Source organism: Neofelis nebulosa, chromosome 13 (assembly GCF_028018385.1).
Source record: "Neofelis nebulosa isolate mNeoNeb1 chromosome 13, mNeoNeb1.pri, whole genome shotgun sequence".
NCBI lineage: Eukaryota > Metazoa > Chordata > Mammalia > Carnivora > Felidae > Neofelis > Neofelis nebulosa.
In genome coordinates this window covers 66,826,710-66,849,380 of record NC_080794.1, presented here as the reverse complement: position 1 = coordinate 66,849,380, position 22,671 = coordinate 66,826,710, and the positions used below count along the sequence as shown (strand labels likewise).

The 22,671-nt window shown below is 38.0% G+C and overlaps 2 protein-coding genes across 4 annotated transcripts in view; one reads left to right on the top strand and one right to left on the bottom strand.

Moving 5' to 3' along the window:
- Nucleotides 1–1,726, top strand: part of COL17A1 (collagen type XVII alpha 1 chain) — a 51,322-nt gene extending 49,596 nt beyond the window's left edge. For both annotated transcript variants that reach the window (XM_058697688.1, XM_058697689.1), the window contains 3 exons: nucleotides 157–219; nucleotides 375–455; nucleotides 811–1,726. In XM_058697688.1, coding sequence (XP_058553671.1) covers nucleotides 157–219; nucleotides 375–455; nucleotides 811–863 — 197 coding nt within the window. In that variant the 3' untranslated portion in view covers nucleotides 864–1,726. The remainder of the gene's footprint in view (nucleotides 1–156; nucleotides 220–374; nucleotides 456–810) is intronic.
- A 4,950-nt stretch (nucleotides 1,727–6,676) lies between these two features.
- Nucleotides 6,677–22,671, bottom strand: part of SLK (STE20 like kinase) — a 54,351-nt gene continuing 38,356 nt past the window's right edge. Inside the window, exons 13-19 of one of the 2 annotated variants that reach the window (XM_058697686.1) lie at nucleotides 21,444–21,536; nucleotides 14,785–14,914; nucleotides 13,997–14,121; nucleotides 13,041–13,229; nucleotides 12,382–12,507; nucleotides 11,352–11,465; nucleotides 6,677–7,327 (exon numbers count right to left, since the gene is read on the bottom strand). In XM_058697686.1, coding sequence (XP_058553669.1) covers nucleotides 7,181–7,327; nucleotides 11,352–11,465; nucleotides 12,382–12,507; nucleotides 13,041–13,229; nucleotides 13,997–14,121; nucleotides 14,785–14,914; nucleotides 21,444–21,536 — 924 coding nt within the window. In that variant the 3' untranslated portion in view covers nucleotides 6,677–7,180. The remainder of the gene's footprint in view (nucleotides 7,328–11,351; nucleotides 11,466–12,381; nucleotides 12,508–13,040; nucleotides 13,230–13,996; nucleotides 14,122–14,784; nucleotides 14,915–21,443; nucleotides 21,537–22,671) is intronic. The other variant, XM_058697687.1, reaches the window with a different exon arrangement.

Genomic DNA, 22,671 nt, shown 5'->3' with positions numbered 1-22,671 from the left:
CACTTGAAAGGCTGACAGTCTGATAAATTCTGAACTCTGTTTTCTTCTTGTGGGTCCCAGCTGTACCTCTCCCTTCTGTGCTTCTCTGAACAAAGCCCTTTACCTCCCAAACTCCAGGGTGACCTCTTGTCTGAGACCACTCTTGTCTCCCTGCAGCTTATGGAACCATTCCAGGTCCCCCAGGGCAGAAAGGAGAGGTGGGCACCCCAGGACCCAAAGGTAAGTGGTGGCAGGGAGACAGCTACCGGGATCCCGTTGTGACTACCCACTCTGGCTGGGAAGCCACCCCTTGACAATGCTATCCAGGGACCCGTGTGGCTCCTCCGGGTCCTGCGCTTCCACTTGACTGAGCATACCCCACTCTGTCCTCCCAGGTGAGAGGGGCCCTGCAGGACCACCAGGTCGGCCTGGGCCACCCGGCCCTCAAGGGCACAAGGGAGAGAAAGGAGACCCAGGTAAGCCGTGGCTGCCAGTTCAGGCAGGGCTGGGAGGCTGGCTGATGCTCAGAGAAGTAGGGGATTTGTTCCGGGGCAACCCTGAAAACTGAAGGCGAATGCCAATTACTGAAGGCAGATGCTGCCCCAACCACCGTTGGCATGGCAGTGCAATGAGCCGCTAGGGAGAAAGACTGCCCATGTGTGGAGAACAAGAGGACCGCTCTGATGAAATAGGGTAAACCATGTCAAGAAACTGAGTCTTACAAGCGAGTTTATTTCACAAGCCCATTCTGCAGTTGTAACAGTCGCTATAATTGGCTGACCTAAAGGCCCACAGGCCACCGGAGGTTTAACTTCCTCCTCTAACTTCTAGGTGACCAAGTCTATGGCAGGCGGAGAAAGAGAAGCATCGCCATCAAGCCGTGAGCTCCCCTTGGCGAAACAGCCCCTGGCACCAGTTCATGCGATGGCTTATGACGCTCCTGTCAAACTCTCTCCAGAGGGCAGAAGCGGGAGGCTCACTTCCTACCGAGCCAGCACAGCCAAATAGAACCCCTGTTTTAGTCTGGAACAGTCTCTATATAGATCTACATCTCTCTATATAGATATAGTATCCAAAGGCCCCCAACCTGAACCTGCTCCGCTGGCGAGCGAGACTGGCTACTGGCTCAACCTGAGCTCCTTGGTTTCCTTAGCTCTTAGATCTAGCTGCAACCCAGGAAAGCCAGGTGCATACTTGCGGGCTCGGGAGTCCTTGAGCTTTGCCTGAGAATGACCAGAAAAGGGAAGACGGGAATGGGGAGTGTTCTGGTTCTGTCACTGCAAGCCTGCACCGTCTGCTCCTTCCTCCGTTCATTTCACATTCTCTAGTCATAGAAAAGACTTGGCTAAGAAGCAACTCTTGTAACTGAAAAAATTAAGAAACTCACTTCCGCTGAAGATGGTGACGGGGTTTCTAATAGTCCTTTCTGGCCACAGACCTCGTTCCCACTTGCTTAGATCGTCTGATTGATTGTAGCTGTGGTTTCCGCGGCACCATGATGGCCTTTAGAGATGGGTTCTACTGAACTTGATCACAGTAAGGGGGAGGAGAAGGGCAACGGGGAAGGAGGGAAAATAGGAAACTCGATGCTAGCAGAGATGTCACTCTGTTCTGCACATGGGAAATGGCATGGGGCACTGGGCATGGTTGGTTTTTAAGCACTTTTCAGTACCTAAAATATGTATGTGGTCTGTTAGATGAAAAGTCATTTCAGATACAAAATTTCCAATTAAAGAGTTTTTCTAAATATTATGTTTACTGTGATCCATCTAATCAAAGTGAGAGAAAGCGACAGAATGAAAAAGAGAAGGGAAGAGGGAAGGTGGTGATACGGGGTTGGGGAGAGAGACAAAGCAGGGAAGGGAAATGGGGAGAGAAAAACTGGGGGCCAGGTGGGGAGACAAAGAGGGAAACAGACAAGAAAGAACAGGAAAGAAAAAGAGGGAATAAAAATGAAAAAGGGAAAGAGGAAAGAGACAAAGCAAGAGAGAGAGGGAAGAGAGATAAAAAGAGGAAGAGAAAAACAGATGTGAAGAGAGGGAGAGGGAGAAAGAGATGCAAAGAAATAGAATGAAAAAGTAGGGGAGAGAGATGAAAAGAGAAAAGGGGAGAGAAAGGTAAAAAAAAAAAAAAACGTCTGTGTGAGCCCTATGCTAATAACACTACTATAAACACAAGAAAACAAAACTAGGTGTACTTGGAACACAGACTCTGGCATTTTGTTTAATCATGAAGATTTTTATAGGCAGACCTCGATCTACAACTATTAATGTGGACAGGTTACAAAGCATCTAAAGGTTTTCCCTGAACATAAATTATTTGAAATGAACACCTACGCAACAGATGAGCGACAAGATTATCTGCAATTAATGCAATAATTCATCCCAGCACAAAGGAGTTATGATTGTATGGCACACACAAGATGCAGAAGCCCGAAACTAACAGGAAAACTGCACAAATATCAAATGTCCCACAGAAATGCACAGCAAAATCACTCAACTTCAGAAGAGGCTACACTTGGCCAACTTGTGAAATGTTACAAGCCATGACTCTCAATTGCTAGATTAAAAATGGGATTACAATAAATCTACTTCTCTACCTCCACCTTCTAAAAAAGTCTGGATAGTTTACTTTCTATGTGGTCTCTTCTGAGTACCTCACATACTGTCCTGGGAAGACGGACCCTTTAGTTCTGTATTGAACAACTAGCAGCAACACACAGTGAGGCCACATTCTACGTGGTCTGCCAGCCTCCTTTATCCCAATCTGACAGCTACCTGCTAGGAATCATCATAGGAATTCCAAAAAATGAGTTCATAAGGCCCTCGGAATTTCAAACTTTTTGCTATGTAACGACAACTGTTTAATGAATGACCACATCACACCTTTTCAATAGCTTAAGGCTTAAAGGCTGAATCAACAGGCTCAAGTGTTACACCCCCTTTGATCGTTCTTACCTTTATTAATCAGATTTGATTAGAGTGTTTCCTTACTCGATTTACCTTTCCAAGCTATCCAGAATCTTCATAGAGTCCTATGCTCAAGCGAAACAGGATAAAGGTCCAAACCTGCTACTTTCTCTGGACAGAACCAGAAAGGGAAGGACAGATAACGAGATAAATCTTCGGCTGGATGGCAATGGATCTGAGCCTGTTTTCACTTAAAAAACAACAACAACAAAAAAGAATGAGCTCAAAAATGTGTGATGCTCCTGGATTAGAAAATGACATGCTATGCCTCCCTCCAGCCAAGCTAAAAACCTCCGTTTCCAAGTTAGCAGTAAAAACTACATTCTTGTGTGTGGTGATGAGTTGGGTGGGAACACTAGCAAGTCTGGAAGGGTCCAGCTGCTTGGAGGACTGTGAGGGTTTAAGATGTAACTAGGACCAAAAAATGCTGCCAAACGTTTTCAGGCAGGACAACCCAGTATCAAAGATTCTTAATAAAAGACCACTTGCCAGAGTAGATTAAGAAATAACTTTATTTTTCAGTTGTCAATCCCATGATTGAAAAGACATGTTGCTCCCAAATAGACAAGAGGCATAATCAGAAACAAAATTCATTTTGAAAACAGCTTATGAGGTTATTACACTGTAAAAAATCAGCAAAGGATCACCAAAAGCTGCAGCCAACATTTAAAACTGGTGTAACATTCTACTCAAGCTTAGCAGAAATTTTAAAGCCATGTCAAAACCATGTCAGCCACAGACTAGCAACAATAGAGACATTAACTGTTGAGCCTTCAAGAAAAGCATTTAAAATATCCCATTTCCTATAAAAGATCGTCTCCTTGAAAAGAAGTGATGTATTTCATCAGAAGATTCTCAGAACTGGAGCTAAAGTAACTCCTCTTCCACGCCAGTTCTAAGCCCTCCTGTAATCAATATCTATAGCTAATCTCGGACAGAATTTGGCTTCTCAGAAGAGTCTTTGTCATTTAAGCACAGTGTGGAATGGGAGAAAGCGTGTAGTCACCAGGGAACTAACAGAGTACAAAAGACAGTCACTTCTGAACTCGCTGATGCTCAAGAAATCAGAGACCCTCCGTTACAGCGGGTCTCATATGCCTGAGAGCTTTGTGCTTGAGGAAACACTACTTAGAGGTAGCTCTGGTTCGGTTTATATTTAATTACAATTTGCCATGTCCTGTCACAGGAAAGTTCTAATATTTTCAACAAAGTATAAGCACTCTCAATTTCCTCTTTACTTACCCCCCGCTCCCCACAGACTGCCCACTGGAAAGGGTAAGAAAAGCTTAATCGTGACTCCATAAAGAACAGCAGCTAACTCAGCAGTTCACACTCAACTACAGACGGACAGGACTAGGAAAGGCAACCTGGTGCAACTGGCTCTGGAGCCAGGCCTGCAGAAGTGTGGCGTGCGGTGTGTTCAGAGCACGCAGGGAGAAGAGGGAGGCTGGCATCGGGGCACACACAGACTCTCTGATGTGTTTCACAGCACATCCTGCCAGAGCAACACCACCAAAAACGGAATGGATCTGACTGTACCCTTTGACTTCAAAGAAGTCTGTGCCCGTCCCCAGTTCTCCACCTACACTTCATGCAAGAACAAATGACCACTATTATCTATTTGAATATAGGGCTTAATAAGAAGTGAGCGGGGACGGGTAAAAACAGCATATTCTGTAACAAAATGCTTTTTGCAAAGATTTATGTAACTTAAGCGTCAAAATGAATTGTTCATCTCTACGTATGTATCATTTTGCAGTCCTGCACCCACATGAGTATGGTTATATATGAAAGAGAACTCCAGCAAGGACACTGAATCCAAAGGGCAGTTTTAAGGGTTTTACAAGATTTGCTAATAAATTTACCAGAGTGTCAACCATTCTACTCTGAGCCTCTTTTCTTTATTCAATACTCTCAAGACAAGTTGAAAAGAATAAAAAGAATCAAATATTCAGACTAAATTGATTATGTGCCACAAGCTATTTAGCACACAGGATATCCTTTAAAAGATACTGAAAAAATGTCCACTACCTGAATTCTTTTTATAAAGCCAATAAACTGAAAATTTCAAAGGAGAGAGTAGTAAGAACCTTCCTCCTCTCTCCCTCTGCAAATAAATCATTAAATACATTGGGTAACATTATAATGTCATTTATATCATAATATAAACAATTTCCATCATCATCCTGAATATTACTTTATAAAGATATATACTTTAAAAGGCTTTCAAAACATTTTTCAACCCAGCATTTGAGAATAAAGCATTAAAAGAGTTTTGTATACAGCAACACATTCAATGTGATAAGTGTATGAATTTACAACCATACATAATATATATATATATATATGTATATATATATATGTATATATACTTATATAAAAAACAAACTCGGCCAGAAGTTAAGGCTACCTACAAAGTTGTCCAAGAAATTATGCTTGTCAAAACAATTACAAAATTAAAATCACACATGCATTTTTAAATCATCTAAACCACTGACAAAATAAGGTTCAGCATTCAAAGTTTTCAAATTAACTGCAAGAAAGTGCTACTACACATATTTACATTTTCTTAACATGAATCAGTGTTCCCACAAAATTACACTTGAATTTTTCACCAGCCTCAAACGTAACGTAACTAAAAAATGAAACTTCCACAACTTGGTACCTGGTACTCTTCGAAGAGAACAGGCTGGAAGTGGCAAGCAGCAAGCATGATTTACAAATGTGCCGTCTCACCGACCCAAGTACATTTCATAATATTGCTTGACCTGACGCGGGCTTGGAATTCTAAGCCACAAGAGGGACCAAGAGTGAACATTTCATTAATAATTACACATATCAGCAACCAGATGGTAAAGGTGTCAGGCTTTTCCCATTCAAATCAAATAATTTAAACATGGAACTAAATAAAACCAAAATACAAATGACTTTCTCTCAACAACACAGTCATTTCTGACGTTGCCTAAGTATTTTATTTAAATGCTTTCTGAAAAAGTATTCTGAACAAATGCCTCTTTTAAGATTAATTTCAGAAAGTACATTTAACGCAGAGCCTGCAGAGTCTTCAACGGACGAAGTGTGCTAGGATGGAAGAGGTCCCTTGCCCAGCTCACAGACTATTTTAGGAAATGAGCTGGAATGCTAAGTCTATACTTTTAATTTGGTGAGTGTTACGTGCCGAATTTCAGTATCTAAAAGCTACTTTTTTTACATCTTTCCAACCTTGCAAAACATAGATTTTAGGATGGAAATTTCATCAAATGGTAACAGGAGCAAGACTTAAAATACAATAATGTTTAATGCTAAGGATGTTTGTCCCTGTTGAATCAAGAGAAAATCCTACTTTAGACTCCAATGAAATTTAGTGTTTTAGGCACTATTTTAATAAAACTAGCACCCTTAATTTTTAGCTCATGACTGAAAGTATTTTATTTTATTTTATTATTATTTTTTTTAATTTATTTTTGGACAGAGAGAGACAGAGCATGAACGGGGGAGGGGCAGAGAGAGAGGGAGACACAGAATCGGAAACAGGCTCCAGGCTCCAAGCCATCAGCCCAGAGCCTGACGCGGGGCTCGAACTCATGGACCGCGAGATCGTGACCTGGCTGAAGTCGGACGCTTAACCGACTGCGCCACCCAGGCGCCCTGAAAGTAAGTATTTTAGACAAACTATTGAAATAATGTTTCTTTTTAAAAAGTTTGTTGCTATTTAAAGATAAAATAGATTTACTCAACCAATATGGTATTTTGAGCAACTCATAGCTTTTTCATGAGAGCAGATTCACCAAAATAAAATTATTCCAACTCTCTACAGCAGAGTTGCAACTACAGAATTTAGGCATCACTGAGAAGTTAGGTCAGGTAAAAAGATATTCACTAATACTCAGTGACCTAACAGCTTTAAAAAAAAAAAAAAAAAACACCTCAAACATTTTATTTCTAAAGTATTTCACCTAACAGTGTCTAAAGAACACAATTTTTAAGATTAATATACAAAATCACCTTAGGGAATTACTGCAAGATGCCACTTCGCCAACATGGCCTAGCATCTGTCACGGTTCCTTTCCCTTCATCTTTGCTAAACAAACAAACAAATAAACAAAAAACACCTAGAAGGTGAGGCAGGTGATTGTCTTCATAAGCTCTCTGATATAGATTGTGGCAGAAGATGAAGAGAACAGAATGACATATTTAAAAAGCCAAACCGAACCACAGACTGCTTCCTATTGTTACGACCCTGTGGAATGCAAGCTAGGGATAGGATAAAACTTGGAAATCCGGCTCTGTGCTGATGGGTTAAGGCATTCAGACTCCCCAGTCATTTTAAAGAACACCTCCTGTTCCTGCAGTTTCCTGGCAAACTCTTCTTCCAGTGTCTTAAAAAGGAAGGGAAAAAGAAATTATGTGCTGGTATTACAAATAGAATTTACTCTGACAGCCAAGAATAAAACTATTTGCTCAAAACACTCTCTCTGTATGCTATCTTAAGGAAGACCAGAGTGCTCAACATTTAGAGTAGGCTATGAACAGCCCTAGACTCAAGCCTCTGGCTCACCCATGTGAATGTATATAACTTGGGTCAATTACTTACCTTCTCCCTATTACAGATGCATTTTATTCTTCTGTTGTAAAATAGGGACTATATCACTATTATCACCTACCTCAATGGGTTGCTATGTGAGGATTAAATGTGAAACATACTAGGCACTCAAAAGTTGGCATCTATTATTAACTATTACCTGTCTCTTCCACATGGTACTTTCCGTTTTCTGTTTTTTATTTTGATTTTTGGTGTGCAGGTCTTTTCTTCCACACTAGACAATAAGCTATTTGAAGGTAAGCCCTAAAGCGGATTCATCTTTACACAATACAGAGCAAATGTAGTAAGTACTTGATAAATACTCTAGGTATCGATGACTTTGTGGACAAATGACTCAGGGATAAGTGCTGCTGTAGAGGCACAAAGTTTAGGAGAAAATGGAAAGAAACAGGAAGGTTTTTCAGAGGTGAAACAGGAGCTCAGCCTTGAAGGAAAGATAAAAATTTGATAGACAGGATGTGGAAGGCATGCCAGACAGAGGGGACTGAAACAACGCACACAGACAGGAAACCACAGACTTGGTGTGAGTAATGGTGATTAGACTCATTACCAGAATATGAACAGGCAGAAAGTGGCCTGTGGAAGATGCAGTTAGAAAGTCTGACTGTGGCCGCGGCACCTGGATGATTCAGTTGGTAGAGCGTCTGACTTCGGCTCAGGTCATGAGCTCACAGTTCATGGATTTGGGCCCCGCATCTGGCTCTGTGCTGACAGCTCAGAGCCTGGAGCCTGCTTCAAATTCTGTGTCTCCCTCTCTCTCTGTCCCTCCCTCACTCACACTCTGTCTCTCTCTCTCAAAAATAAACATTAAAAAAAGAAAAAAAAATTGACTGCGGCCAATGTATGGCACTATGACAGCTTCAAAGTCAAAATTAAGCATTTCTATTTTATTCTGATGGAACTGTAGATTTATCAATACCACAATGCCAGTGTCAGAGACATTCTTGAATATACTCTGGTGATAGAGGGCAAGTAGGAAGAAACGAAAAGGAACTCGAGATCAGAAGGCCAATTTTAAGCAAGCAGAATGATAGCAATGGGAAAGAGAAATATTATAAAGAGAGAGCCAAAGTTATTTGTCATCTCATTGAAATGGGATGTGATGGAAATGAAAGATAATTCACATTGCTAGACTAGATGTAATTAAGAAGACGGGGTATCGGAAAGAACACTATTGGTGGGTGGGACTGAACGTGGGAAAAGTGAGGTGGAGATGAAGGAGAAAGGCTGCTGAGTTCAGTTTGATCTTCTCTGAGTTTACAATCTTCAGTAAACACTCAACAGGTATGTATTAATCATTACAATTTTCCAGGAACTGTGCTAGAAGCAGATATGTATCAGTGAACAAAGAGATAATGTCCCTGCTTTCAAGGAGCATACATTCTTGTGGGAGAAGACAAACAATAAACAAATGTGTCTGTCTGCTGGTGAAGAATGTTATGAAGGAAAACAAAGATGAGGGGACAGGGAATGTCTGAGGGGAGCATGGGGGCTATTTTATATATGGTCATCAGAAAGAGAAACCTTCGACGAGATGTTGGAACAGAGGCCTGAATGATATAAGAAGGAATGGAACATCCAGGTGGAAAATGGGTGCTTAGGACATGAACCAATAATAAGACAATAAACAATAGCGATAGCAGGGACACTTGGGTGGCTCAGTCAGTCAGGCGTCCGACTCCTGATTTTGTCTCAGGTCTTGACCTCACAGTTCATGAGATTGAGCCCTGCATCAGGCTCCAAGCTGATAGCACAGAGCGTGCTTCAGATTCTCTCTCTGCCCCTAACCCACATATGTGCGCACACTCTCTCTCTCAAAATAAATTAAATAATAGCAACAGCAGACATTCACTGAACCCTAACTACAGCTCAGGTACTAGGAAGTGTTGTCTCTGAAAGAACATCACTTCTTTCAACTGTCTTAACAACCCCAATTAGGTATGTAATGTCATCTTTGTTTTACTAATGAGTAAAACAAAGGAATGTTAAGTGACAGAATTAATCATGACAGCACTAAGCCTTGAACCCAGATCTGCAGGACTTTAGAACCCCTCCAAGTTCTGGAATCATCCTTATTTTTTTTTAACATTTATTTTATTTTTGAGAGAGAGAGACAGAATGCGAGTAGGGGAGGGCAGAGAGAGAGGGAGACAAGAGAATCCAAAGCAGGCTCCAGGCTCTGAGCTGTCAGCATACAGCCTGATGAGGGCTTGAACTCATAACCAGTAAGATCATGACCTGAGCCAGTCAGACACTTAACTGACTGAGCCACCCAGGTGCCCCAGGAATTGTCCTTAAATACGCAATAGATGAAGCCATGACTAGGCACAGGATCATCAAGGGTGTAAAGATGGGAGATGTCTATGTTTCAGATAACTAGAAGACAGAGAAAAAGTGATAAAGAGCACAGAGAAAGAAGAGAGTCACAAAAGTCAGAAGAGAAGAGAATTTTAAGAAAGAAGATTTTTAACAACAGTTCAATAACACCGTAGGATTTGGCTGTTAGCAACTCACTTATGACCACAGTCAATGAGTTCAACTGGGGAGTCTGAGGTGAAAGCTAGACTGCAAAGAGTTAAAGAAACTGGAGAAAGGTCCTTCCCTACTTTTAGAATTTCAATCCACATGAATGTATTACCTATTCAAAAATTTAACAATAAATAAAGTTTAAGTTAAAAAGCCATACTGATTATCTGGGGCACCTAGGTGGCTCAGTTGGTTGTGTGTCCAACTGTTGATTTTGGCTCAGGTCATGATCCCAGGGTCATGGGATGGAGCCCCATGTCAGCTCAGCGTGGAGCCTGCTTGAGACACTCCCTCACTCTCTCTTTCTCTCTCTCCCCTTCTCTGCCCCTCTCCTCCACTTGTGCTCTCTCTACAAAAAAATTTAAATATTAAAAAAAAAAAAAAAGCCATACTATTAACTGACTTGGTCATTTCACTTTTTCTAGAAACATTTAGCACATAGTAGGTGCTACTTACATATATTTAATCGACTAACTGGATAAATGGAAGAAAGGAATGGTCAAAAGGTGTAGCAGGCAGGAAGCCCAAGAGAAAATAAAGGTTTGAGAGTTAGCAAAGGGAGAGGATCACATAGTGACAGAAAAAAAAAAATGAGTTGAAATGGTTGACCAATTGGACCAGGCCAGCAGGGAATCAAAAAGCAAGTACAAAAAAGGAAGATGGCTGAGAGCTAGATGGCAGGAGGGAACCCTTCCCTATTTTACTAGATTGTCAATTTACTGTCATACGAGGGCCTTGTAATCTGGCTCCAGCCAACTTGTCCAGATTGAGTTTTCATCACTTCCTTCTTTCTCTCCCTCCTTAATGCCGACACAAAGGCACACTCCCCCAGCGCCCCAATGACAGGGAGCTACTTACGATTCCTGTACACACCATTTTCACCCATTCTCATCGTTGTACTTAGACTGCCCATCACACCCCAACCTGTTTGTATGCCTAGCAAGATCTTACTCATCCTGAGTCTCACTTGGCTTACAATGCATCTTCTCTGTAAAGCCTCCCCAACTTCCCAGACTGAAGCACTCTTCCTCTTTGGCCTGAACACTGTGCTGCCGTCCCATCTCCTATACTTACCTCCTTCAGAGCAATGATCCTATTCATCTGTAATCGCGTGTCACTACATTCTGAACATTTGAGGGACAGGGGCTTTGTCTCTTCATCTCTGTATCTCCTGTCCCTGACACTGTACCTGATATATATTATGTAAACAGCCAATAACTGGGTGGATGAATGGATGAACATAAACATATTTTAACTAAAGCTTTTAAAATTACCTTTTTCCTAGGTCTCAATTTCTCTCTCCATTCCTTTAATTCTTGGCTGTGTTCCTCATCTAATTCCTTGAGTTTCTGAGTTTCATGCTCTACCAATAGGTGGCATTTTTCATTCTGAAAATAAAGTTTGGGTTAAAAAATTTCCAATCAACTAAGCAAATTTTCACAAATATAATTACCTTTCAAAATAATAAAGTACTCATCAAACATCAAACTATTACTGAGGTTCAGATTCTCCTCTAAAAACCCAGGGCCAAGAACTATGAAATGAGTCATAGCTTCATTTTTGCAAGTTTAGAAGTTAGATCTGTTACTTACCATATGAAATGAACTAAAATAGAATTAGTTTGATCCTACTTTTCCTTTCTAAGAAGGTTTGCTCATAAAACTGACACTTCAAAGGGCATCTTCTTATGCATTTACCATTGGTGCCAGAATGTGGGATCAGGACTATTCTACTTTAGTAAATTAAGAGAATATGAAGAGTATCCATAAAGTACACACTATTCTGAAATCTTAAACATTTTAGACTACATAGTGGGTGGGCTGCACACTCCAGGTAAGGTCTCAAAACAGTCCCCCTAGGGTAACCTTTAAATGTCTTGAGAAAAATTCTCATATATTTAGTCCATCGCTTTTTTCAAAAACCTATTAGAAAATGAGTTATTTCCCCCTAAATGAAATTTTGAATGCAGAATCTGCCAACAAAACCACCTACCTCATTTTGAAAACTTTGTCATCTTCTTTGCAAAAGAGACTACAAATAACTCAATACTGCTTTTGAAAGACTCAGCTTCTTAGGTTTCCAATTTCGCTTCATGTTTATATTAATCATGGTTATATAAACTCTCAACAAGTGCCTATGATACTAACCTGATCTTTACTCGAGTCTATACAGAAAACAAATCTCCCAATCCCAGCATTTCCATGAGTACAGTACAGTTTATCCCAGTTAGCTACTGTTTTCTCCAAACCACCACTTGTGCTGCCCTGCTCCCACCAGCTCAGTTCTCATGCTTCTCTATCTGACCTGCAGCTGATGCAGCTCTCGGACGTTGGCTTCACACTGCAACTGAAGATCCCGCATTTGATTTTCATGTTTCTGATGCTGAGCCATTCTCTCATTTTTCTGCCTCTTTTCTTCTTGAGCAGCAAACTATAAATAAGAAAAAGATAATACTGTTAACAAGCAATATAATTTCTGCATCTTCTAAAGGAATAATTAAGGAACTTAAATCTTAAAATACAATAAACTAAAGCTGCAAGCACGAATAACGTACTGTGACTCAAGCTGGAGTCGACATTACGGCTTTGGACGGGGGGTGGACTTCTGGTACCTTGTTCCTCCTGCCTGATCAGTGACCACAGTTCATTTATGTGGGGTACCTGAGACTGCAGAAGCACAGTGAGGCCCCTACATTTTAACTTCAAAAGCTGTGCAAGTCACCTAATTCCCAAGGTTGGTTTTAGGGCCCAAGAGCTGGTGTGGGGCCTGGGGCCCTCTGTGGCCACCACCCTAGGAATACTAAGGTGGTATATGCCACATAACCAGCCCCAGTCCACAGAGCCAAAGAAAATACCAACAAGCCCAAAGGGGCTCGAAATGTTTACGACATAATTATGTGACACTTCTAAAGGACATTCCAGTTTTTTAAACTTAAAAAAGAAGAGAATAATTGGCTTATTTACCTGCTTAATTTTGTCACGGTCCTGATCTGGTGTGGCCGTTGAGTTAATTCTCAAGCTTTTCTTAAACATGGCCATTCGAGTCTTGGCTTCACTGCGCTGAATCTTAGGCAGTCTTGCTCTTTCTTGAGTCTGTCTGTTTTTCAATTCCTCAATAAGTCGTTGATTATAACGCTGCATTTGTTCTGTTTCCTAAGAAAGTATCAAACACAATCTTGTGATGTAGATATAATTTAAAATTTTAATTATTTATTTTTTTATTTTAGAGAGAGAGAGAGAGACAGAGTGCATGCGAGGGAGAGGCAGAGAGAGAGGGAGACACAGAATCCAAAGCAGGCTCCAGGCTCTGAGCTATCAGCACAGAGCCCAATGTGAGGCTTGAACCCACAAACCATGAAATTATGACCTGAACCATAGCTGGACGTTCAGCTGACTGAACCATGCAGGTGCCCCTAAATATAATTTAATACTCAGTACCCACATGTACGCTCAAACATGTTCTTGTGTTGTTTCCCAAAATCACTCCCTCCCTTGTTGTATTATCAACCAGCAAACTTTTAGTCAAAATATAATTTATAACAAAAATAAAGCTATTAGTAAGCTTTATATAAGAGTCTTATATTGAAATTCTCATTACTAAGTCAGAAAGTCCACATTTTTTAAGGTATCTGAACCATAAATGGGGCCACAATAGCTACCTTTGAGACAGCATGAAGATTATAACGTAGAAGAGGACTTAAGCATTGAAATCAGTCACCTTCCATGAAACTCATAGAAAAGAAGTTTGCAATCATGATCAAGATACAATTAATTACTCCAAACTTCACCAAAGAAATTTTAGGATTAAAAAAATAGAAAGGAAATCTAAAATTCATTCTCTACGAAATAGAAGTTTCAAAAATGAATAACTCTGCAAACTTCAAGTGAACAAAAAGTAAACCAATTTTCCTTTCATTAACCTTCTCATGGCGCTTAAGTAGCTGATGTCTTTGCATGAAATACTGATCTTTAAGTTGCTGTTTGAGCAGCTGGTGTTTTTCTTGTAAGTGTCGTTCTTCAAGCTCCCAAATTGCAGCTTCTCGAGCTAGAAGAAAGCAATTTTCAAAATGTCACTTTGTTCTTTTTACTAATGTACTTTGGAGTTCATTTTAATATTTACATAAATGTGTTCTATATACAGTAACTTATATGCACACTGACATTGTGAACTATAAATGAAATATTACCAATGGACAGATAATATCTATCACTATTTACCATTCTGTTCTGATGCTCTATAAACAGAAAATGCCCCACCCACAATACCAAAATTCCTTTTAATCATCTTAATGAAAAATTAAAAAATCTAAGCTTTTTGTTAAAATCCCATTCTGTCATGATGCCATTAAGTATACCAACAATTGTAAGGCATAATGAGTATACAAAACTATTCAGGTAAGGCTTTAGCATCATCTGCACAATAGAGATGTTTTAAGGATTGTATGTTTATGTTCACTTCTGTCACGAAGGCATTCATTCTGTCTTACAATATTTAACTTTATAAAGAATTTTAAAAATTTAAATGCTTGAAATTTTACATAAACCTTTTCCTCTTATTAACTTCATCTTTCTACCACTTTAGCAAAGGAAAGCATTCACATAATTTCCAATTATTCGATATTATGGATACTAGATATATACATGTATCTTAGCAATGGTCTTCAGATACCATTTTATATATACACATATGCTGTGTAATTTCACATACCTCTCATGAGCTGCTGTTTGTTATTCAGGCACTCTCTTTCAATATTGGCCAGTTCTGCCTTCTGCTGTTGGATGATCTTTTTCAGAGAGCCATCTAATTCTTGTTGTTGCTTCTGAACAAATTCCTGTTCCTATTAGACAGTTAACCATGAGTTAATAAGCATCTACTGAGTGAAACATCCATTTATCTATATGACCATATACATTAGTAGCTATCAAGATTTCTAAACCAAGTTTCTAAAGTTAACTGGATTTAAAAATCACCAATTATATAGCAATATATAAATGTATTAGTCACTCAATTCAAGCCCAGAAAAAAGTACTAGAATACATAATACTCTAAACTCAGTATTAAAAATAATACACATGAAAGAAGTCACCCACTCAGAATGTCCTATGATATGAACATCTTTAGGAAAATAATAAATTTAGAGCTTCTAAAAGTGATCATTCATTACACTATGGTGTGGATAAAACAAGAAAAAACAAAATGCCTTTTATGAAAAAGAGAATAAAGAGCAAATAAGTAAAACACATATCAGAATATTTAATATCTCTATTTTTCCAAGAAATAAAGACTTAGGAAGTAATACCATGGCAACACTAACAGAGAAATAGTTTCTGTATCTCTAGCATGTGCCTAAAAAGAACAACAGTTTATGGACTTAATGAGAAATAGCGCATTGCTAGAGAAATGTGATCTAGGACTCATAAAGTGAGTTACATTTAATAAATAAATAAATAAATACACACACACACACACACACACACACACACACACACACACACACTCCTGATAGTCAAAAACTTCTGCCAACATGTTTGGGATTCACTCATTCATTCAACAAGTATTTACTGAGTACATACTATTTGCCCAAATGCAAAAATTTATGCTTTAAAAAAAATCCTTCGACAACTGTGTAAGAAAAGGAAATATTAAAGTGACTTATGGTCTTTATGCTAGATTGCACATTCACAGAAGAAAAGGAACAATATCCAAATTGAAGAAATGTAAATTTTGCCAGTAAATGTTCGGCTCTCCATCCCTCTTTTGGCAGTTACAGCAGTCTATATATGATTAGCCCAAGGGATATTCTGATCAATTTGAGTGTGGATTTAGAAATTTAAGATTGAAGTGGCACTCCACCTATAATCCCTCCTCTTGCACATCCAAGAGAAGATAAAACCTCAAGGTCCATTTTGGATCTACTCTTTGTGCCTTTGACAGAGTCTGACAGGATCTGGATCACTACCAGCCTGGTCTTCAATGCACTGAGAGTGAGTGTAGCCGTGTTCCTTAAGGTGCATGCCTTACTATGTGTCTGGAGGTGAGAATTAGGTCTTACCATTCGTGACGCCCTGTTAAAGTAATCCGGAGTTATAGATACTGCTGTCTCATCTGTCATAATTTGTACTTCAGCATAAATACAATTACACACTAGCAGAAAGACTAATGAATTGCCTCTGTAAAATAACAATTGTGAGCTTCACCACAGCCAAGTTTTTATCACAGAAAAAAAGCCACAATGAATATTTAATTTCAACTATCTAGAATAAGGCCTTTTGAGTTTTATTTAAAGAGATACGAAATCTCCATGCCTATTTTTTAGGCAATTATAACAAAGAAAGTTGTTCAAGCTGGTCATTTTCCTACAGTAAATATCACATAATAAAAACTAAATTGTTTCTCTAATTTCATAGTAAAATTTCTATGTACAAACTTGTACAATACTTAATATATAATCTATAACTTAATATAACCTGCAGATATAGCAAAAGGTTTTCACATCTGTACCATTAACTTGTATGAAGGACTTTTAAAAAATATCTCTGTAGACAGAAACAATGGGCCCAAATTAACTACCATAAATATAAATACTACATTTAGACTCAAATAAATGCAAAAGTACAAGATGAGGGTGAATAAATATTTATGTGAAAATTAAGAAGAGTAAATACATGCCAGTGCCACTAAAAAAGTAAATGGAATTTCTTGTGAGTTCAATTCTTGGTCATATTACTATATTTGTCTAGATAAGCAAGATGACAGTCCAGTTCAAAGAAAATCTTTATTAAGTACTTACTAATGCTAGGCACTGTACCACTAAAGGGGCTACTAAAATTAAGAAAAGACAGTACTGCCTTTAAGGACCTTCCATTCTAGTGATCCCAAATTGGTTCTGTATGCCCACATAAAGAATAGTGGGTCTCTTCCCTTAGTATCACATTTTCAGAAGTTCAAAAGTAAACCACAGAAAACAGGAAGCTGTGAATACAGGGTCTAGAAACCATGCCACACAATGAATAATGGAAAGAATTACAGAAGCCTGTCCTGAAGCAGCTAATCCATCAGGGGAAAATAAGAGCTAAGACTGCTATACAGAAGGAGGCAGAACTACCATTGTGCTGCTCCAGAAAGTAAAATAAGAGTTGACAGGTAAGAGTCAAGGTAGGCTATGTATGCAAGTGCCTTCAACAATGAGAATTAGCAAAGACACCAGTTGTCTTACAGAGTCAAGGACTTAAATAATTAAGCAAAGTCTGGATAATTACATAGTCAAGAATACTATGCAAACAATTTTCTTCTTTTCTTCCTTCCTTCATTTATTTTAATCTCTATATTTATTTTTATTTATTTATTTATCCCTATCCCAAAATGGGGCTGGAACTCACAACCGCAACATCAAGAGTCATAGGCTCTCCCAACTGAGCAAGCCAGGCACCTCAAATAATCTTCTATATTAAAGGTAAAAATTACCTGAAAGGTCCAGGTCCCTCACATACTAATTCGTATATTTTGTTACTTCAAAAGAAATAAAATTTTGTATTAGTGAGCTTTCTTTAAATTTCCTAACTACAAAAGCCAAGTATAACACATTCACATTGGAATTTGTAATTGGAAATTATTCTTAAGATCTAAAAGAAAAGTGATCTTACATTCCAAAAAGACTGAACAAATTTACCCAAAAAAAAAAAGATGGATTTGATCAATAAAAGTAACAAATAATTTAAATCAACACAGAAACTATAAAATGCACCCTTTAAAAGTGTAAGTTTAAATGCTGATAAGGAATTTTGTCATATTAATCAGACAACTATAAATATTAAAAACACAACTTCGGATTCTAGAAAACTATAAGAAAGGGTTATGTTATATTGGGCTATTTGTACAGAATTTATTTCTAATTCAAAGGATAAAAATGGTAATGATCAGAAAAGTGATCTTAATTCATAATTTCTCCCTCTCATTAAAAAAAAAATTGTTTTGCTTACTCTTTAGAAAACTACAGAGTCCAACAGCTGCCAATAATAATAAAAAAAGTAAGTCTAATTTCAGGAGAGGGGAAAGGAATGGGTGAAATCAAGCTGTATTCTATCTACTCCAGTTGTGTATATCAAACATCAAAAACAAAAATTATAGCATTAAGTCAGCTAGTCACTTCCCCACAGAAACTGTGAGAAAGAATACAGCCTGGAATTCCAGACTTAATTTAAAACTACAGCAAGGGGAAGAACAACTCACTATTCCTTATACAATTTGAATAGTGAAAACTAAAGTTAAATGGAACTATAATCACATTTAATATGCCTTTTCTGACCATATCCATAATTAAAACATATATATAACATATATAAAATCAAAATGTCACTTCACACAAAGATAAAAATCTAATCACAGCATTCAATTTCTCACATGTGCAAAGTTTATAAAATACTCCTGGGAAGCTACTTCTTGGAAATGAAAATCTCAAAATTTGTGGTGAGGTAGAAAAAAAGAACACTGTTCGGAGTGTTCTAATCCCAGTTCTACCATTAATATGGTTTGTGACTTCAAGTGGACCGCTTAGTCTTCTGTGCTGCGATTTCCTTATCTATAAAATGGATACACTCCATCCCTATATTAGGGTGGAGGCACTAAGAATCAAATGTGAAAACGCTTTGAAGAATACTATACTATCAAGTTCATTTCAGATTACTACTGTCATTACTGACATTATCATCTATCAATCTTCTAGGCTTTAACAAATAAAGCGAACAATGAAAAGGCACATGTGAGCTGAAGAAAAGGCAGATAAAACAGGAGAAGGCATCCTCCCACAGATGCGTGGGACTTACATCCTGCAGCTGGGCACTGGAGACTGCACAAGAGGACAACTGAAAAGACTGGATCATGGCCTGAGCAACACCCTGCGGGTCAGAGTACAGTGCACCTCCCAGGTGAGAATACAGCTGATGACTTTTTGTAAATGGAAAGAATAATTACACAAATGTTGAGTTTCAGGAGGTCTCGAACAAGTTACCTAACAGAGAGGCCTCTTTCTCATCTGTAAAAAGGTTTTGAATGAGATCAGTGGATTCCAAACTCTAGTTTATGCTGTTGTTTTTTAAACCAGTCAAACCCTCTTTCAAAAAATTTACCACAAAATGTACGAAACAGATGAAAAGCAGTGCTGCTTTAAAGTCTAAGCAGGGACCCAGAACCCCCAGTCCTCTCTTTTTGAAGGATCCCTGAGGTGCTTCTTCCAGACTCCACAGCTCTTGGGAGAACAGTTTAAAAACCACTGGACTAGACAATCAAATACTTCTGGCTCCATGACTATATAACTATTATTCACAAATTCTCAGAATGTTTAAAACAGATGCGGTACCAAGTTATCATTTTAGCGCCTTCATGTAAAGCAGTAGCTAAAGAGAAATACTTTTAAATTTGTTAGATTACTAAATTTTCATTAAATTTACAGAAAGAAATTTACTGTTGCTTTCAGCTTTAGTTGAAAATACAGGCTAGCCCCCAAAATTTTACGAAAATAAACCAACAAAATTTTATTAAAGCATGGGCTCACTTAACTCCTTCAACACTAAATTCTCAATGTCAACTCTAGCATCTGAAATATGTATTACCTTTTAGAATCTAAAAGGCCTACATTCCTGTACAAGGAAAAACCATATTGGTCTTATCTTGTTTGAAATCCAAATTATCCACAATTAGATGTGTGAAGCAAGGACTTCCTCTTCACCTATTAACAACATGACCAATAACCACTGGACTAAGCTGATAAGAGTTCAGATTAAGCACAGAAATAACGGTTTAAACATGAGAGGCAGTACGCTGTGGTAGTTCAGAGGAGCTTTCATTTCCTCTCCTGTAGAATAGAGGTAATAAGAGTAACTACCTCACATGTTGTGAGTTTAAATGAGTTCATGCAGGAGAAACATTTAGAACAGCACTTGACACAGTAAATGCTGTGTCTGCTTTAACACTTTAGTAATCCCCACACTAGGCCAAGACAAAATTTTTCACTGCCTCAAACCAAACCCCCCCCCCAAAACATGAAATTTATTCAGATAGGCTAGTTTTGTTAAATTTTAAATTCCAAAATACTTCCCTTATTTTTCATGGTGTTAAGATATTCTTTCCTTTAAATTTTTAAACAGTAGTTTAAAATATCCTTCTGGACAAAAATAAAAAAATTTTAAATGTCATTCCATTTGTCGGTCCCCAGTGGTTTTGTTTCTTCCATGTTTTCACATGGGTCTGTAAAAGTTTGGGAACCACTTTTTACATCACATAAAACCACATTAAATTGGTAATTTAAAGCAACCGTTAACATATAATCCATGTCTCTTCTTCCTTTAATTGACATATATAACTACAAACTGAGCTCACCTCTCTGCTTCCAAATTGAATGCAAACTTAATTAAAAGAAAAATGATTCCTAGTAAAAAGACCTCATACAGTCATGAGATAATGCTAAAAAAAAATCTGTTTGAAGTACTAGCTTGTCTAGTTTTGTAAAGAATTCACCCATCTTAATTGGCTCATCCTTATCATAACCTAGAATCAAGTTTATACAGGCAATATTTTTTTAAACTGCTGGATTCTGAATCAAAACGAAAAACAATGTAGTTAGTATTTAAAATCTGATTTTAAGTTGCTTATGTTGAGTTTAATAGTAAAATAAATGTTTGATCTACCATTTAACATTACCGTTTATGGTTTTTCTTTTAACTCCCAACTTTATAAAAACAATGGCCTTATTTTTTTTTTTAAGTTTATTTATTTTGAGAGAGAGAGCGAGCAAGCATGAGCCAAGGAGGGGGAGGCAAAGAGGGAGAGAGAGACTACCAAGCAGGCTCCACGCTGAGAGCGTTGAGTCTGACACGGGCCTCAAACCCACGAACCGAGAGATCATGACCTGAGCTGAAATCAAGAGTTGGGTGCTTAACCAACTGAGCCACCCAGGTGCCCCAACAATGGTCTTTTAAATAGTCATTCTTTTCATGTGTACAAAGCCTACACACTCAACCTCTATATTTTGTCATAAAAGTCTTCTATCAAACAGTGACATTACTACTTAAGTATATAAGTTTCCCTCATGATTATAATAAGAATACAGTGAATTATACATCAACATCCTTGTTTATTTCATCCGGAGTCAGCTTTCCAAACATTCCACTTAATTTCATATTTGCAACTGAAATGTCACCATCTCATGTGAATTTAGTTCTACATAAAGAATGCCCTGGGAACCTTTGTATTAGGAGAATTCAACATCATATAATAACTACAGTAGGAGTTTACCCTTTCCACCATGGTTTATTAAGCTGCGAGAATAATGCTGCTTTCTGTTTTTAGTAGCATTAAGCTGCTGCTGTTACCTGAGCATGCTGGCTTTGTGCAAGCTCCTCTTTCCTGCGTTTCATGAGCTCTTTTCTCAGCTCTTTGGGTGCTTTCTCCACTTCATTTATAACCTACAGTGTATAAGCATGCAGGAGGTGGGGAAATAATACTTTCTCCACAGCAAGCATTTATGTAGCAGACAAGCTACAAGTCAAAGATTAAAGCTGATACAAAGTTCCTTTCAACATGCAATAGTATAGGTGTTAGTTTGGTGAAAAAGAATGAAAGGATAGAACATGCTGAATCTCGGTGCAGAAAGGGACATCACACCATATAAAGGTTAATCAGATGCCTAATTATCCCTACATATTATTCTCTCTTAAAGATCCAAAGATAATCAGTAAAGGATTACTAGCAGCACTGAACACATCTACTGACATTGTTTGAAATGCTGAAAATAAGGAAAGTCAATGCCATTTATAAAAGTACAAAATTTCGTAACTGGCTTGATAAAACCAAAGCAATAAGTCTAAATTAAGTTCATTTAATGAGACCAAAAGAAAACAAAAGGAGAAATAAATGGATACTATGTTTTCTTTTTTCATCCAACACACCATTTTATATACGGTGTGATAAAAACAAACATGTCTGATGATTTTGTGTTGCATTAGAATAACATTCTACTTTGCTGACAATGTAAGCCAAACTTGTCAACTTTAAAATCAATATTATAAAGTACTCATAAAGTAACAGTGTAGTATGCTATGATTTATTATACCAAATAAAGTATATTATAAAATGAAGTATAATTTGGAGCTCCTTCTTTTAATTATTTCAAAATCCTAGATACGTATTCCACCTAACAATAGATCTGTAATCCAACTATGAAAAACAATCATGTGTTCACAAGTAGAAGCACCAAAAGCAATCAGATTCCAAATCACCACATGCTATTGACCGTCTGTGAAAGAGACTGATTTTGATTGAAGAGAGTGTATTTAAAATTCCCCATCGGTAATCCCTCATGAAACCAAATCACCATTAAAAGGAAGAGACTCCCCAAATGCAAGAAATTTAGCAATAAGGAAAAAAAAAAACATAATATAGTTATTTAAAATATGCATATTGCGATCTCAAATATGTCTACTAGCTAAAACTCTCCAAGCTCAAAAACCGTAAAAATAACTACAAACTTTTATATATTTAAGATTAAATCATATATTTATCTGTAAATTTTTTAAAATTTAACCTGGTATTAAAAAATAA